Source organism: Panthera tigris, chromosome B1 (genome assembly GCF_018350195.1).
Source record: "Panthera tigris isolate Pti1 chromosome B1, P.tigris_Pti1_mat1.1, whole genome shotgun sequence".
NCBI lineage: Eukaryota > Metazoa > Chordata > Mammalia > Carnivora > Felidae > Panthera > Panthera tigris.
In genome coordinates this window covers 142,796,285-142,813,776 of record NC_056663.1, presented here as the reverse complement: position 1 = coordinate 142,813,776, position 17,492 = coordinate 142,796,285, and the positions used below count along the sequence as shown (strand labels likewise).

General features: G+C 40.0%; 1 protein-coding gene across 1 annotated transcript in view; it reads right to left on the bottom strand.

Annotated features, from left to right (window-relative positions):
• Nucleotides 1-1,608: 1,608 nt before the first annotated feature.
• SCARB2 (scavenger receptor class B member 2) overlaps nucleotides 1,609-17,492 on the bottom strand; it is a 76,406-nt gene continuing 60,522 nt past the window's right edge. The window contains exons 8-12 of the mRNA XM_007074830.2: nucleotides 13,358-13,476; nucleotides 11,999-12,072; nucleotides 9,436-9,487; nucleotides 5,865-6,023; nucleotides 1,609-4,359 (exon numbers count right to left, since the gene is read on the bottom strand). Coding sequence (XP_007074892.2) covers nucleotides 4,321-4,359; nucleotides 5,865-6,023; nucleotides 9,436-9,487; nucleotides 11,999-12,072; nucleotides 13,358-13,476 — 443 coding nt within the window. The 3' untranslated portion in view covers nucleotides 1,609-4,320. The remainder of the gene's footprint in view (nucleotides 4,360-5,864; nucleotides 6,024-9,435; nucleotides 9,488-11,998; nucleotides 12,073-13,357; nucleotides 13,477-17,492) is intronic.

Below are 17,492 nucleotides of genomic sequence, written 5' to 3'. Positions count from 1 at the left end.
TTTGGGATTCCTTTTTTTTTTTTAAACTTAAATCCAAGTTAATTAACATGTAGTGTAATAATGTTTTCAGGAATAGAATTTAGTGATTCATCACTTACATATAACACCCAGTGCTCATCCAAACAAGTGTCCTCCTTAATGCCCATCACCCATTTAGCCCATCCCTCCACCCATCTCCCCTCCAGCAACCCTGTTTGTTCTCTGTATTTGAGAGACATGGTTTGTCTCCATCTCTGTTTTTATCTTATTTTTGCTTCCCTTTCCTTATGTTCATTGTTTCTTAAATTCCACATATGAGCGAAATCATATATTTGTCTTTCTCGGACTTATTTTGCTTAACATAACTAATCCCATCCACGTTGTTGCAAATGGCAAGATTTCATTCTTTTTGATTGCCAAGGAACACTCCATTGCATATATATACCACATCTTCTTTATCCATTCATCAGTTGACGGACATTTGGGATCTTTCCATAATTTGGCTATTGTTGATAGCGCTGCTATAAACATTGGGGTGCATTTGCCCCTTAAAATCAGCACTCCTGTATCCTTTTGATAAATACCTAGTAGTGCAATTGCTGGGTGGTAGCGTAGTTCTATTTTTAATTTTTTGAGGAAACTCCATACTGTTTTAGATTTGGGATTCCTTGAAAGCGTATATGCTAGTGATCAAGTGTCCTCAATACATAATGACATTTGTAACACTGAGCTAGATATGTGATGGCTGAATTGGATTTGCTCTGATTTCAGAAATAAGATGCAATATTACTGGGATGGGAAAGGTTTTAAAGGTAGTCTAAATTTGGGGGCTAATCATTTTAGGACAAATGTCTATAGAAACAAAGGTCCAGGACCCCTCCCATAGCTCTCTGACCCTGCTGGGCCCTTCTGGGTGGACTTATATGCCTTTAGTTTGTGTTTATCTGGAAGCGGGCCCGAATAAGAAGAATGTTAGCACAGGTGGGTTACTTGGGAAAAAGCAGCAGTGAGGGGATGGGAGGAGTGACACAGGGAAGGAAGAAACAATAATGGGAAGGAGTTCCTACTGTGGGCAATCCTAGTTGAGGAACTACCTAGAATGAGTCTGAGAACTGTCCCTCTGAGGACTGGAGCATTTATCAGCTGACTCCTACCTTTAGTTGAGGATCAATACCTGGGCCTATTAACCCCCCCAGTGCTCCTGAGGGGCTTCCAGGACTCTGGAGAAAGCCCTGGGGCAGAGGAGCACATTGTGGGACTCCCTTCAAGTGCGACTTGTCAGGCTGCCTAGAACTGTCCACCACAACGGAATGGACATCATAAGTGGCCCAAGAGGTGAGACTCAGGTCTGCATTTGTCAAGAGGGAAAAAAGCATCTTTCAAATGAAACTCCAGGGGCACATGAGTGGCTCAGTCAACTGAGTGTCTGACTTTGATTCTGACTCAGGTCACAATCCCAAGGTCATGGGATGGAGCCCTGAATCAGGCTCCACGCTAAGAGTGGAGCCTGCTTGGGATTCTCTCTCTCCCTCTGACCCTCTCCCCGCCACGATCTCTCTCTAAAATTAACAACAACAACAACAACAACAAAAAACAAATGAAACTCTAGAGACAACTGGTCATCTGATGACATAACAATTTCCAGTGCAATTTCATATAAACAGTTTTATTAGTGAAATACTTCATTGCATTAAGGGTAGAAATAAACATGTCAAGAATCACATGAAATGAACCACCTATTTAAGCTACATGAAGAGCATTCTGGTCAGTATTCTGTTTAATAACCACAAGCAATTAATTCTAGTAATAATGCCCAGAGGGCCAAGTGTGAAAGTCACCTTTTGTAGAACTCATATCTCAAGCAATTTAAATTAAAAACAAAAACAAAAAAAAACCTAGCCTCCCTTAGGTAAAAACCCCAATAGGGGTTAGTCATATAGTACTTGCTCCACTTGACCAGTGATCGTTCTAGAACATGAGGAAATAAAGTCCAGTAGGAAAAGCCTTGAGCTAAAAGTGGCAAAGCCCATTTCTTGTCCTGTGTTCAATTCCCAATTTTCCCTAAGAGAAGTGAGGTAACCTCTCTCTGGTTTCTCCCTAGCGAGTATCATAGTACAGGACACACATATTCTGGGATTATGACAATCACAAAGACTTTGGAGGCCTTTCCAGGATAATGGCTCCAAGAGAATAAGCATGAGTAATAGTTTGTTATTTTCAACCTAAGACCAAATAGGCACGTAAGTTCTTAATCAATCTATAATCTTGACTGCAGTTTCTGGGTTTGTCACAGATTTTTCAGAAAGATAATATCAAATGTGATTTTAAGCCAAATAACTTATTAGAATCGTATGGAAGTAATATGTGTTTGATCTCCCCACATGTGTGGGATTCAGTTTAAAGTGTATATCAACTGTTACCATTCCTAGTACTGAAAAATTTCCTCCTCACAAGTGACTATATCCTGATAACAAGATGAACCAATAAATACACACTGGCTTATATGTGGATAAGTAGGTGCATAAAAGAATAAGGTGTGCCAATTACATAGTTAAATATCGATAAATTTAAAAAATCTAGGTATTTGGTATTACTGACAAAATATTTTCAATTTAGTTTTTTACATTTTGGTGATTTAGAATATTTACAAAATATTTCTTAATTTATAGAGAAGCTGAAGGTTTAATGAACTGCCCCTTCAAGAAGGGAATATGTCACATGTTGCTTTAGTGTAGACAGAAGGAAATTGGGGCAAGTAATGGGATTTATTACCTCCACACAGGGATCAGAAGCTGTATTTGTGAAACCCATGGCTTTTTTCTTCATTTGCTTACATTGAAATCCAGTTTTATACAGAAAATCCTGTAAGATGATTCAGTTGTTAAGAAATTCTATGTGCATTTTGCTGGATAACTATGTAGGTTTCTTAATCAAAAATGAATACTGAACTTCACTACTCAAAGAAAATGCTCTTAAACGGGCTTGGATTTTGTGACATACAGCAGTTCCTATCCTCTGACTGACTTAGGTTGCATTGAAAGTCAAAAGGTCTTCTGAGAAGACGCTGCTTCTGGATCCCAAGGGACCTTTCTTTAAAGCATTTTCTGTACAATATTTTAAAACACCATCATTCATTCTGTCAGCAAAATGATTGTCACAGGAAGTGTAGGGCACATTTTTCTCTATTCAGTGAGTGACAGTGACCCACAGAACACTGGAAGGGACCAAATGTGAGGAAAGAAAAACAACTTACAAAAACAATTTCAAAGTTCCCAAGAAAACTTCCCCAGAAGAAACGTTTTGTTAGTGCAGTCAGACTTCCCAAAATGTATGTGTAACTTGGGCTGTGGATGAATGGGTTTCCCATATTCATAAATAATTTTGCAAAGTAACTCAATAGTATTGTAATTAATACAGTATCATATTTGGCAAGGATGACTGGAGGAAAAATCAGTTACTGATGATACCTCCCAGAAGCACCTTTCCCCATCAAGATCATTCTGACTAAAAAAAAACAACAAACTACCCACAAATGTCATAACTAGCATTTCCTTCTACTTCATATGAAATATCTGTACTTGTCCTCACCAACATTATTTGTGCATTCTCTCGATTCACAAAAGTACAAGTAAAAAATCCGCAGGTGCTTATCACTATCAATCAACTTGACGGTTACTGCCCCACTGCCTACCTCACCCCACCCAACCCCTTCCCTGCTTGGTTCCCAGACAGTTTGAAAGTCAAAAGACTGAATTAATTTCTTGGAGGAATTATGAACTGAAGGTTAGCATATGAAATATAATTATGTAACTTTTTAAAAAGAGGAAACTAGATGCATTTTAGTGATGTACTGAATGAGGCTACTATTTTACCCTGGGTTCCGAACTCGTATTTACTTCTGTTTTGGGGGTGAAATGAATGGAGGAATACAACGTAAAATAGTATTTATATATTTTGAGCACAAAGTTTGGTAAATGAAGCATACTTACTAAGGTTAGACCAAGGAACGTTAACAAGTGATGCAGACATATTTTAACCACAACGGTGGTCACAGAATTCTGGAGCTACCAGCACCCAACAACAACAAAAATTACTATACAGGAGTTTATTAAATACTTGCTAGACACATGAAAAACAAAAAAATTTTATAAAGCCTAATGGCCAACCATATCAGTCTGTTCTTTAACCTCCTGCCGGAATGCTCTCGTCGCTTGCCAGCACGGGGTCTCCTCCCTCCTCTCTGCAGCAGGCACCATGCCCATGAAGACGTGGATAGTTTCCTCACGTTGTGGTCCAGGTTAGGACAGCTCACACGGTTCCTTCCCCAAGCTCGGGCCACAGTTAGGTTCGTATGAGGGGTGCTCTTTCATCTGCGGTTCCCTGAGATTCAGAAGAGAGGGGACAGCGAAGTCAGGTATTCACATCAGAAACTTCTCCCAGGAAGTGAAAAGTTGGGGGACAGGGTGGTGGAGGAAGATGGACGGAGGAGAGACTGACAGGAGGGCAGTCGTCACACTCTGCTTCCTTCTCTCTTGGCCTGCCTCTTCTTTCCCATTCAGCCCTGACCTTGAAGAAGCCTGCTCTGACCACCTGCACCCCCGATACCAGAGCAGTACCCTTCCCTGTATTGACCCGGACTATAACTCTCATCAGACTACACTGAATTTGCTCCTTCCTGATTTGAAACCTACCAGAGAACAACGTCTCAGACGTTGGGTCATGGGTGCTCAGTCGTTGCCCCCTTGCTGAATACACGAAAATGGTTCATTGTAGGAGCAGTGATAACATTTACACAGGCTTTCACCTGTGCTTATGAAAATCTCAGTGACTGTATAAAGTCAGACGGGAAGTGAGATCCATAGCTAGAAATGACAGAATAAATGCCTCACACCTAATTCCTGCTAACCTGATGGGCACAGGTTAAGAGAAATAGTGGAAGAATGTAGAACCTAGGGAAATCTGAGGTAATAGGACTCAGATGGTTTCAACGTATTTCATTTCCTACTTCACGTTTGCTTCAGACACGTATTTGAAGCAGCTAGGAGCTGGGGGAGAAAGCCTTTGTTGCAAAAACGGAAGCTGCTGAGAATTTGAGAAAGGCTCTCACAGAAAAGACTCACTGAAGGCTGAGCTGGGTTGGCCTGCTGGTCACTTAGGGAGGCCAGCGTAACTCTGCTTATCCCATCCATTTGATGATGTTCCCTTCTCTCCAGGAAAGTTACTACTCCCCTGGGCCAATCGTTTCTTATGCAGTGATGACTCAGTGACAGGTATCTTCTGATATATTATGGATTCTTTCCAAGCAGGTCTCTGGTTGCCTTGCTCTACAATCTTGGGATTGTTGCATCACATAATTAATGTTTATTGAGTTCTTACTGTAAATGCTAACACTGGGCCAAATGCTTTCTGTCTACTGTCTCCTCTAATCCTCATGAAAAACCACTAAGGGAGGCTCTCTTATTATCCCACTTTACAGATGCAGAACTGAGGCGCAGTTTCTAGGGTCACACAGCTATGAAGTGGCAGAACTGGGATTTGAACGTAGGCAGTCTGACACACCAAAGCCCAGATGTTTAGCTGCTAAATACTCCTCTCCTTTCAGGTTATTTTCAGAAACATTAAGCTTATTCACAGGGATTTCATGCCCGCCAAGAGAGCCCCAAATACTGGACAGTACCATTCCATTACTCCTCCTCCTCTGATACATTGCCCTTGCCTCTCATTTGGTTTAGTAGTAATATAACCATGAAATCACTGTGCCCAGCATAAAACCTCAGAATCCACCCTAATGAGCCAGCCAGTTGACAAGCCCCTCAGTGAAGCACCGTTAGCTTCCTCCGGTAAGGTTACCCAGTAATAGAGAAGTTCCTCCAACCACTGCTCACCTCATCCATGGATCCCTGTCCTCTGCATGCAAGCCAGGTGAAGATCAAACCAAACAAAACACCCAGCGCCATGATAATGTAGGGTATGTTGGTGATGATCAGAGTAGTGTTTATCACAGACTTCAGTCGACTCGCAGTCTCTTTATCAATGAGGACACTCTGGAAGGCAAGAAAATAGTATTCCTTTGATTACTAAATATCCAGGGTGTAAAGTTTTTGCTGTATCTTCCTTCTAAATCATTAAACACGATTTGGGGAAGTTTCTCTGTCGCTAACTAGAAATACTGAAAATCCATTTATAAATTAGATAACCAGAGGGGGCATTTATTCATTACATCTTCCTCTTTTTTTTTTTTTTTTTTTTTTTCCTGAAGACATGTCTTACTTTCAAAATAGGTTGGAAATAGTAGGGAAAAAGTATTCGAAAATAATGAGATAATACCATCTTTTGTATCAGACAACTCTAACTCGTCCTTTAAAATCCAACTCAGCATCACTTCCATCCACAAGTTTTCTCTGGCTACCTCAGGCCTAGTTAAAGGTCCCTTTACTGCACTTCCATATCACTCCCTAAAATCCCCCATCGCTGCGCACTCTGCCTTATAACCATCTGTTTGGTCTCCTTGTGACTGTGAGGTTCCCAAAGGCAAGGTTTACAGCTCGGTCACCTCAACATTAGGAAAGCACTCTGCACGTAGTGGGCACTGAATTAATGTCAGTTGACTGAATGAATGAAACATTCCAACAATGGTATGTGGAAAGTATAATTAGTGTCTTGGCTAAATCTCTAGTAATCAAGACCAGAGGTCTCGATAGAAGGTGTTCAGGGATGTCTTGAGGCTCACCAGAGTTCCAGAGGGTGTTGATAACCAAGAAAATATTCTAGAATAACACTTGATGGATGCAGAACAAAGATATTATCTCCTCAAATTGTCATAGGTGGGGTGTCTGGAGAGCTTAATTTCATAAAAATTATGGCAACAAATGGGACTTTGGGCGTAATTTGGGCTGAAACCGCACTGGACTGAGGCAGAGGATGGGCTTCTAGAGTTGGTACTTCCAATAACTGGCCAAGACCCATCAGAGTCAGAGTCTCCTTCTCTGGAAAAAGAAGGTGGGAGAGTAGGCTCCAATGTCACTTCAAAGTATAATGTTTTCTTTTTCTGGGATAAAGTCAAGTTCTTTCTAGGAGGCACCAAAAGTACAAAGTTTTACTCCATAATTCCCTGGATTCAATATGGTCTTTAACAAAAGAGCTAAGCAAAGCAAAGGTTGAGCTGGGGGCGGGGAGGGGGGGAGTTCAAATATGCCACAACTATGAACATAAGCTGGCAGTACAGGGTCCTTCCTCATTTTCAAAAAGCCCATTGGGGTGCCTGGGTAGTTCAGTCAGTTAAGCATCTGACTTCAGCTCAGGTCATGATCTTGGGGTTCGTGAGTTTAAGCCCTGCGTCGGGCACCGTGCTGACAGCCTGGAGCCTGGAGCTGCTTCAGATTCTGTGTCGCCCTCTCTGCCTCTCCCCTGCTCATGCTCTGTCTCTTTCTCTCAAAAATAAATAATAAAATATTGAAAATAAATTAAAAACAAAAAGCCCTGCTTTCATGTCAGTTGATTGAATGAATGAAACATTCCAACAATGGTATGTGGAAAGTATAATTAGTGTCTTGGTTAAATCTCTAGTAATCAAGACCAGAGGTCTCGATAGACCTCTCCACAAACAGTAAGAGTGATGACCCTGGAGCAATTTCAAATAGATTCTATAAGTTCGTAAATATTGCCTAAATTTTTCCTGTGAAACAATAAAAGCCTTGTCTTAGAATTGTAATCACAAACCCTTCAAAAATTTATAAGTGTAGCTATCAAAGTAATGCCAAATGAAAAAAAAATAGGTTATAAAACTGTATCTGCAGTATGGTCTCAAGTATTTAATATCAAAACTAGAAAAATACTAAGAGGCAATATAAGCAGATGTAAACTGTACTTGTCTCTGAGGGACAGTTTATCAGTGATTCAGTTGTAAATATTTAAAAAAATTTTAAACTGAAGTAAAATTGACATATAACAATATATTAGTTTTGGGTGTACAACAGAATGATTCAATATTTGTATGGTGATTCACTTTTAAAATATACATTTTTAGTTTTCCAAGAGCTCTGTAAAGAGCACATGTTAGTTTTACAAAGTAGAAAACATTAAATTATTTTTTACAAAGTTCTTATCAGAGACAATTTTGCAATATACTGTTGAGTACAATAAAGCAAAAACAGTGTCATTCTGACTCAGGTTTTGTGAAAGTTTCTTTAATTTTCCTCTTTCTTGCCAATCTCTGTTACCAAATTTCCTACACAGAACAAGATTTTTTAGGGAACAGAGAAAAATAATAAAAACTTAAAGATGCTGCTGTTCACGACAGACGTAAGCCAACCAAGAATTTATGGTTGGAAATATATGGGAGGGAGGGAAAACCCCTGCATGTAACCTCCCAAAACTGGGTGGAAGAGAGAGGGAAACTGAGGAGATTTACTACAGTAAATGTATGTGATTCAGAAAAGAATTTATCACAGGTATCTTAAATAGGTGTTTTCTGAGTTTTCCGAATATGTTTTTATTTACAAAACTTCAATTTATACTCAATGTTTACTGATAAAAATTCTGTGGGTACAGTGTGAAAGAAATATTTCTTCAGGGAAACTCTTTGTTTGAACTAAGACGGGATCTGTGTTGGGGCGCCTGGGTGGCTCAGTCGGTTAAGCAGCTGACTTCCACTCAGGTCATGATCTCGAGGTTCATAAGTTCAAGCCCCGCGTCAGGCTCTGTGCTGACAGCTCAGAGCCTGGAGCCTGCTTCCGATTCTGTGTCTCCCTCTCTGCCCCTCCCCCACTTACGCTCTGTCTCTCTCTGTCTCAAAAATAGACACCAAAATAAAATAATAATAAATTTAAGATAGGATCTGTGTCCTATAACTCATGATATGTTTGGTCACCAGAAAGTAAAACAAAAACAACTTCTATGTTATAAAATATAAGGCAACCATATATCACTGAAATGAATGAGACTATATCATGTTTTATTCAATCATTTCTTTAATCACCTTACACAAAACCTTCATGTAATGTTGCCAATCATTTTAATTTTACTCTCTTTTCCTCCTCCTTTACTAATGAATGGTAAACTGATTACATTTTACAAACTGGCAGGGGTTCCAAGATGGAGAAGATGCAAAGAAAGGTTTAACTGGAAATCTGAGTGTTGGCTATTTTTTCTGCTTCAGCAGTGTCTGACATTGCTTCATTTACCTTTGCCTTTTGTTTCGTACATAACCAGCTTCCCAGAAGAGAGTTTTGCCCGATAATATTCTTGAGAAGGGAAATTTTTGTTCTGTCATTTTTAAATCTCAAACTTCATGTGAACATATAAAGAGAAATTTTCTGAGGACAAACAGGTTCTTAAAAATCACCTTTCCCCCTTTCTTACATCTTAAATTACATAGCTACAATAGTCGACATCATAATGGAAGTTTTCCAAGCTTCCACAAGTAAATCATACCCATGGCTCCCTCCCAGGACTTACCTCGTTGATATACATCACTGGGAAAACCATGGTTCTAATGCTTCCCGTTTCACTACAAAGACAAAAGGTGACAAATCAAAACCACAGTGAGATATCACCTCATACCTGTTCCAATGGCTATTATCAAAAGGCAAAGGGTAGTAATGTTGGTGGGGATGCGGATGAAAAGGAATCCATGTGCCCTGTTGACAGAATGTAAACTGGTGCAGCTGCTAGGGCAAACAGTAGAGAGATTGCTCAAAAAATTAAAAACAGAATTACAATACGATCCAGCAATTCCACTTCTGGGTATTTAGCCAAAGAAAATGAATCCCTATCTCGAAAAGACATATGCACCCCTATATTCACTGGAGTATTTTTTTCCAGTAGCAAAGATATGGAAGCAACCAAAGTGTCCATCGATGGACGATTAAATAAAGAAAACATGGTATATGTTCACACTGGAATACTATTCAGCCATAGAAAAGGATGCAATCTTGCCATTTGTGACAACATGAATGGACCCTCAGGGCACTACACTAAGTGAAACGAATCAGAGAAAGTCAAATACTATTTATTCTCCCTTTTGTGTGGAATCTAAAACAAACAAAAAACCAAGCTTACACGCATAGAGAACAGACTGGTGGTTGCCAGAGTTGGGAGTTGGGGGGGTTGGCAAAATGGATGGAGTCAAAAGGTACAAACTTCCAGTTATACAATATGTAAGTCACAGGGATCTAATGTACAGCATGGCAGCTATAGTTAATAATACCGTAATGCACAGTTGAAAGTTGCTAAGCAGAGTAGATCTTAAAAGTTCTCATCACAAGAAAAAAAATTTTGTACCAAGTATGGTGACAGACGTTAACTAGACATTGTGGTGATCATTTTGCAATATATACAAATATCGAGTCATTATATACCTGAAGCTAATATGTTGTATGTCAGTTATACCTCAATTAAAAAAAGACAAAATATGAGATTATTTCACCGACATCCTCAGTGTGATAGCACACTGGCCTGGAGAGATAAGTTTATATGAAAATTCTAGCACACTGATTTCATTAAATTTCCCAGAACTTACGAAGACTTCTTCGTTACTTTTGCAAATACTTATCAATCAGAAGTTAGATTCCAGTCTGTCAGTCTAACAATTCCAAGTGTCGCCTGTGTATGTAAAGTTGTTTTTTTTATATCAAAACACAAGATAATAAAAGCAAATTCATCAAAATGATTACTATTCTCCCAAGAGTTATCAGAGGCATGGCCACAGCCAGCAGAACAATGCTACCACTGAGAAACGCTACCATTTCTCAGAATGTTTTGTGACCAGACCACTAAGTATTGTCTTCACTAGAGCTCAGAGCACTCTACCAAGAACCAGCCCTACACCTGGTGTTTGGGGGACACTGTCTCATTTAATTCTTACAGTAATCCCATGCAGTAGGCATCACTGTCCTACGTGGAAGACATGGAAATTATGGCTTAGAGTCACTTGCCCAGGACCAACATGAGCAAAGGGTGAAGCCAGGATTGTAATTCCATTTTGATTCTAAGGCTCTAGATCTTAACTACTATACTAGACTACCTCAGAAATACACACGTGTGTATGTGTATGGCAAAATGCATTCGTGCAAACCACATTTGTGTTCTAGAACAATCTGTGACATATGGGGCTAAAGCTGGCAAATCTGATGGCAGAAATCAAGTTTTACAGATAGATAGGCAGATAGATAGATAAGTGGAAAGAAAGAATAGATACGTGATATATTATATATAGTTTTGCAATTTGTTTTTCATTAACATTAAGTCGTATGCATTTTCTCATATCTAAAAAATGCCCATTGAAAGTTTGAGCAGGATATTATACTTAGTATCCTAATTAAGTAGTGTTTTTTTAGATGGAGTGTGGGGAGGAAAGGCTGGACTCGGGAGCCTATTTTAAGCTCTGGAGCCTGTGGCTGGTCCTGGGTGGGAGCAGTGGGAAGACAGAAAGGGAGGCAACTGGAGTCGTGGCAAGGGAAGGGCTGCATGGAGTGGGGAAGAACAGACTCTGTAGCCTTACTTCAACTCTCTGTGCCTTAGTTTCCTCATCTGTAAAACGGGGGTACTACACAGGGTTACTGTGAGGAATAAATGAGTTACTGGATGTAAAGTACTTAGAACAACATGTGATCCATGAAAAGCACTCTGTACATCTTTGGTTAAATAAGTAAATTCCAAGACCAAGGCCTATGGAAATGCTGATTATAGGGGCGCCTGGATGGCTCAGTCGGTTGAGCATCCGACTTCAGCTCAGGTCATGATTTCACGGGGTCTGTGAGTTCGAGCTCCACACTGAGCTCGGGCTCGCTGCTGTCAGCACAGAGCCTGCTTCAGACCCTCTGGCCCCCTCTCTCTGCCCCTCCCCCATGACACTCTCTCTCAACCCCCCTCCCCCCCCCACACAAATGCTGATTATGCCTCATCCCTGAAGGGCAGGAGTGAGCAGACTTAGAAAGTGGGCTGTCTCCTGGATGAACCCCATCAGAAAGTCAGTACAGCACAACTATCCTTTGCCTCTGCAGAAAGAAGTGAAACTTACACAAAGTCGTCAAACTTTCTCACATAAACATTGATTTGGATCCTCTTGGCAGCTCTTAGAATAATTCCAGTCAACTGCAAATCAGAGACATGGAAAGAAAACATTAGGACTTATCAAAAACACATAGTTTTTCTCAGTAGAGCACCATTTCTGAGTGGTGCTGATAACCAGGGGGACCACTGCCATGTTTGAGACAAGGGAAAACGGACCCCGGAACAGAATGAGAGCTGCGGACGGGGTTAGGTGCCTGATAGACCAATGTTTCTGAAAGTTCAATCTGCATGTGAGTTCTTGGGGACCTTGTGAACATGCAGATTCTGATTCAGGAGGTCTGGAGTGAGGCCTGAGATTGGTCTTTCTAGCAAGCACCCAGGATGCTGCCACTTTGGATGGCAAAACCCTAGGTGACCCTGGCAGGAGGAAGGTGTGAGCCAGAGAGTGGTCCCTGGTGTGGTCAGGACAGCCCCCATCAAAGCTGGGAAAGCGGCGCCAGCAGCCGTCCCCCCCACAGCAGTTTTGCCTCTGCACTGAGGTTACGGGACTGTGTCCAGCCCTTGGGGACAAGCACCTGCCCACAGTGAAGGTGGGGAGAAGGAACCAACTGAAGGTTAAGAGAGAAAAGGGGGCGGGGGAATACCTGATCTTAGTCACAAAAAGATAAGACCACTGATTTCTCACACAGAAGAGTGAAATGCCCATACACTGCCATGTCAACGACTATTCTTGCCTTTCCTTTACTGTTCCATGTGTTCAAAATCTCAAGAAGGAAGGTATCTGGCCTTTCATTCAGTTCCTACCGTGAGAGGCTTTCTCATGGTTTTAGTTTTTCTCCTCTTTGAAAACAGGATGAAAGCATATGTATATCTAATGCCTTTTAAATTAATAACATCATGCAATAAACTCTCAAAAGTGCCTGTAGAAAGAGGCCTGCCAAAAGTCAGTGAAGCTAATACATACATTTAAATTTCAACCAAAACACTCCTTGGCAGTAAGCAGAAGAATGTCTTCAGCTTTGCTGATCTGTTCAGTAGTAGGAGAAAGTATGTATGTTCAGGCCCAAGGCTGGCAACAGAACATTGATGAGGCTACTTGGGTCCAATCCAGTTGTTCCCGTGATGGGATTTTTACAGTTGCGTTTTTGTTAAAGCAGGTTTGCAAATATTTCTGCATATTAGAGCCACTGAGTTCAGCCTGTAAGGCCATGAGACTATGCATCTCAAGCACGGAGCTGAGTTTTCTCCATTTGAATATGTATATGAAAGGAAGACAGAATATTCACAGTGCTCCAGACTAAACTGGTAAATACTGTGTAGAGAGAACAAAATGCATGCTTTTTACCAGGAAGACGTGGGTACTCACAGGATTAATGTCCACAAATGTCTCATGATAGTCCTTATTGGGATGCATGCCGTCTATGGCAGAAACAAACCTCTCATCTGCTTGGTAGAAGTGTGGGAAAGATAAAATAATAGGTGCACCTGCATTTTAAGGAAAACAGAGACGAATGACATGGTTCTTAAAAGTCCAAGATGGATATAAAGTTCCTGACTACAAACCTGGTTCCTAAAGAGGGGGAAATTCTATACATAAGTAAATGTGGGTGGGGGAGAGGGGCAGGCTAAAATTCCATTCAAGGCCTCCTAGTTTGGGATTTATACTTCATTTCCTAACATCTCATTTACCCTAACATTATTTTATCCCACAGTATATATTGAAGTCATGGCTAAATTATTTATTCTTCAGTATTTACTGAACCTATTAAATACAAAGGCTTCATACACACTCTTTTAATTAACATTTGCAGTAGCCCTATTAAGTTAAAACTATTACCTTCATTTTGCATTTGAGGACGGTGAGGTTCAGAGAAGTTACAAAACTGACCCAGGGACATCCAGCTGTCAGGTGATGAAGGCAGAATTCTAAATGAATGAGGAAATCTCATCTGAAAGCACTTATTGCTTGCTTTTCTGTTTTTCTTGGTTAACCTAAGACAGGCTTTCTTCTCCTGCATATGTTGACACAGACTTTTAAGACTTTGCCTGGTCATGCTATCTGCCCAGCCTCTGACTAGATCAAGGTCTGACCACATGAAGACTCCATTTTTTTCTTTTATTTATTTTTTCCTATTCATTTTAAGAATCAAATAGAGAATGTCCATAATGCCCAAAGCAATCTATAGAATCAATGCAACTCCTATCAAAATACCAATGGTATTTTTCACAGCACTAGAACAAATAATCCTAAAATGGGTATGAATCTACAAAAGACCCTGAATAGCCCTAGCAATCTTGAGAAAGAAAAACAAAGCTGGAAGTATCACAGCCCCAGATTTCAAGATATACTACAAAGCTGTATTAACCAAAACAGTATGGAACTGGCACAGAAACAGACACATAGATCAACAGAACAGAATAGGCCAGAAATAAACCCACATTTACATGGTCAATTAATCTATGACAAAGGAGGCAAGAACAGACAATGGGGAAAAGGCAATCTCTTTAATAAATCGTGTTGAGGAAACTGGACAGCTACGTGTAAAAAAATGAAACCGGACCACTTTCTTACACCATACACCAAAATAAACTCAAAACAGATTAAAGAGCTAACTATGAGACCTGAAACCATAAAACTAGAAGAAAACATAGGCAGTAATGTCTTGGACATAGGCCTTAACAGCATATTTATAGGTGTGTCTCCTCTGGCAAGGGAAACAAAAGCAAAAATAAACTATGGGGACTACACGAAAACAAAATCCTTTTGCACAGCAAAGAAAACCATCAACAAAACAAAGAGGAAACCTACTGACAAGGTATTTGCAAAGAATATATCCGGTTAGTATCCAAAATACATAAAGAACGCATACAAATCAACACCAAAAAACCAAATAACCTGTTGAAAAAATGGGCAGAGGACCTGAATAGACATCTCTCCAAAGAAGACATCTAGATGGCCAATAGACACATGAGAAGATGCTCAATATCACTAATCATCCGAGAAATGCAAACCAAAACCCCAAGGAGATATCACTTCACACCTGTTTCATTTACCCAAAGAAAATGAAAGTACTAATGTTAAAAAATAAATGCAATCCTATGATCACTGAAGCATCCCTTACAACAGCCAAAGTATGGAAGCAAACTAAGCACCCATCAATAGAGGAATAGGTAAAGAAGATGTGTTATCTATATACAATGGAATATTACTAAGGCATAAAAAGAATGACATCTTGCCATTTGTGACAACATGGATGGATCTAGAGCATATTATGCTAAGTGAAATAAGTCAGACAGAGAAAGACAAATACCATATACTTCCACTGATTTGCAGTATCTAAAAGTCAAAACAAATGAACAAACAAAAAAACCACAAACAGACTCATAAATAGAGAACAATTTGGTGGTTGCCAGAGGGTAGGTGGCTGGGAGAGTTGGGTGAAATAGGTGAAGGGGATTAAGAAGTACAAACTTCCAGTTATAAAATAAATAAGTCACAGAGATCAATAGTACAGCATAGGGATTATAGTCAATAATATTGTAATAACCTTGTATAGTGACAGACGGTGACTATACTTGTTGTGGGGAACATTAACGTACAGAATTGTCAAATGACTATGTTGTGCACCTGAAACTAATGTAATGCAGTATGTCATATATATTTCAATAAGATTTTTTTAAAAAAAGGCACAAACAGGAAAACAAGTTATTAAAGGAAACCTACTGTAGATTACGCTATTGAAGAAGAGAGAGGGATCCAATAATTGCTGCCATGGAAACATATATTTGGAGAAGTTAACTTATTGCCAAGTAATTTAGATTTGCTTACATATCTACTAGCCATGGCTCAAGATACATATCATCTGTCACATCCATGTGTTTTGTTTAGGAAGAAACTGTTCACTAAACAGTTTCACAAAGCCATAGTTTCCTTCTTTGTGACCTACAATGATCTTTAAAATGTATTTTCAAAGATTTATTAAGAATTCAGTAAGGGCCAGACACCGTCTTGGGTGTTTTGTATACATTATGTCTAACCTTCCCTCAGCTTTCCAAGGAAGTTATCATCACCCCCATATTACAGATTAGAAGACTGAAGTCTAGAATCCTCCTTAATCACCTTGGCTAACATGCTAACAAACAGAATCTGAATCAAACCCAGATCTACTGACTCCAGAGCACTCCCTCATCCCACAATCCAAAATGTTGTCCGGGGGGATTAAAAACCCTTGAGGATAATTCTAGAGAGTTTAACTTTTCCGTCCACATCTGGGAATACATAAGACGCAAGAGAAATGGACTGTAGTTGTTGAGTGTTGCCAAGTAGAATCTTTGTTGACTCTAACATCAACTTCTTGAGGAAGCAGAATGTTAACGAAACAATGAGAAAAAATACGTCTGCATTTGCGCCTTGAGCCAGAGGCACATGGACTAAGTGGGCAGGGCGCTATTTCAGGGCCATTCCCCCAGTAAGAAAGCAGGAGAGGGCAGAAGCAGGCACTTGTTCCCATTTGCCTTTGGTCTTATCTCCACTGTCCCCGCACAGTGGTTCCCAACTGCCTAGGCACCATCTTTATGAGAATCACCTGGAGCTCATGTTAAAAATACAGGTTCTGGGGCCTAGTATGTGGGCCCTGGGACATATATTTTTAAGAACCCTCCAGATAATCTTCATGCAAGGCCAGGTTTTGAAGCCACTGCTCTATCAGACAAAGACAGTGAGGTATACTGCTGACTGAAGACTTACCCCAAAAGGAGATTTTTCAAGAAAATTAGGTAAGAGGGGAAAAAATTAGCACATTACTTTATTTAGGAGATAAAGACAACTTTATTCAGGAGAAAGGGGTTACAAAATTTCTCCAAAGAAACTTTAAAGAGGATTGTAGCCTAAGAAGTATCACAGTAGCAACAGGAGAAGTCCCTAAGTTCTAGTAGGGATTTTCTCAGAAATAAGAATTTTATAAAAATCATCTTCCCTGTCTGAGCTCTGGTTTCCACAATTATAAAAAGAGGCCTCTGGATGCCAATCTAGTAAGAATATTGTGAATAATTTTGCAACATATGATTGTTAAAGTTAGTTTTTAAGATGAAGAAAAGGCTTTTGTTAATGATAATCAGTTCGTGCTTTACATGTATTAACTAAATGTAAATATGTAAACCATTTAGAACAATGACTAGTGAACAGTGATTTGTGTAAGTGCTCAGTGAACATGAGCCATTATCACTATTAAGACTTCTAGGGGTGACCGGCTGGCTCAGTCGGTTAAGCATCTGACTTCAGCTCAGGTCATGATCTCGCGGTTCATGAGTTTGAGTTCTGTGTTAGGCTCTGTGCTGACAGTTTGGAGCCTGGAGCCTGCTTCGGATTCTGTGTCTTTCTCTCTGACCCTCCCCTGCTCATGCTCCCTCTTTCTCTCTCTCTTAAAAATAAACATTAAAAAAAAAAAAGGACTTCTAAACTACTGCGCAGAAAGAACACAACAGGGCATTCTAGAAATATG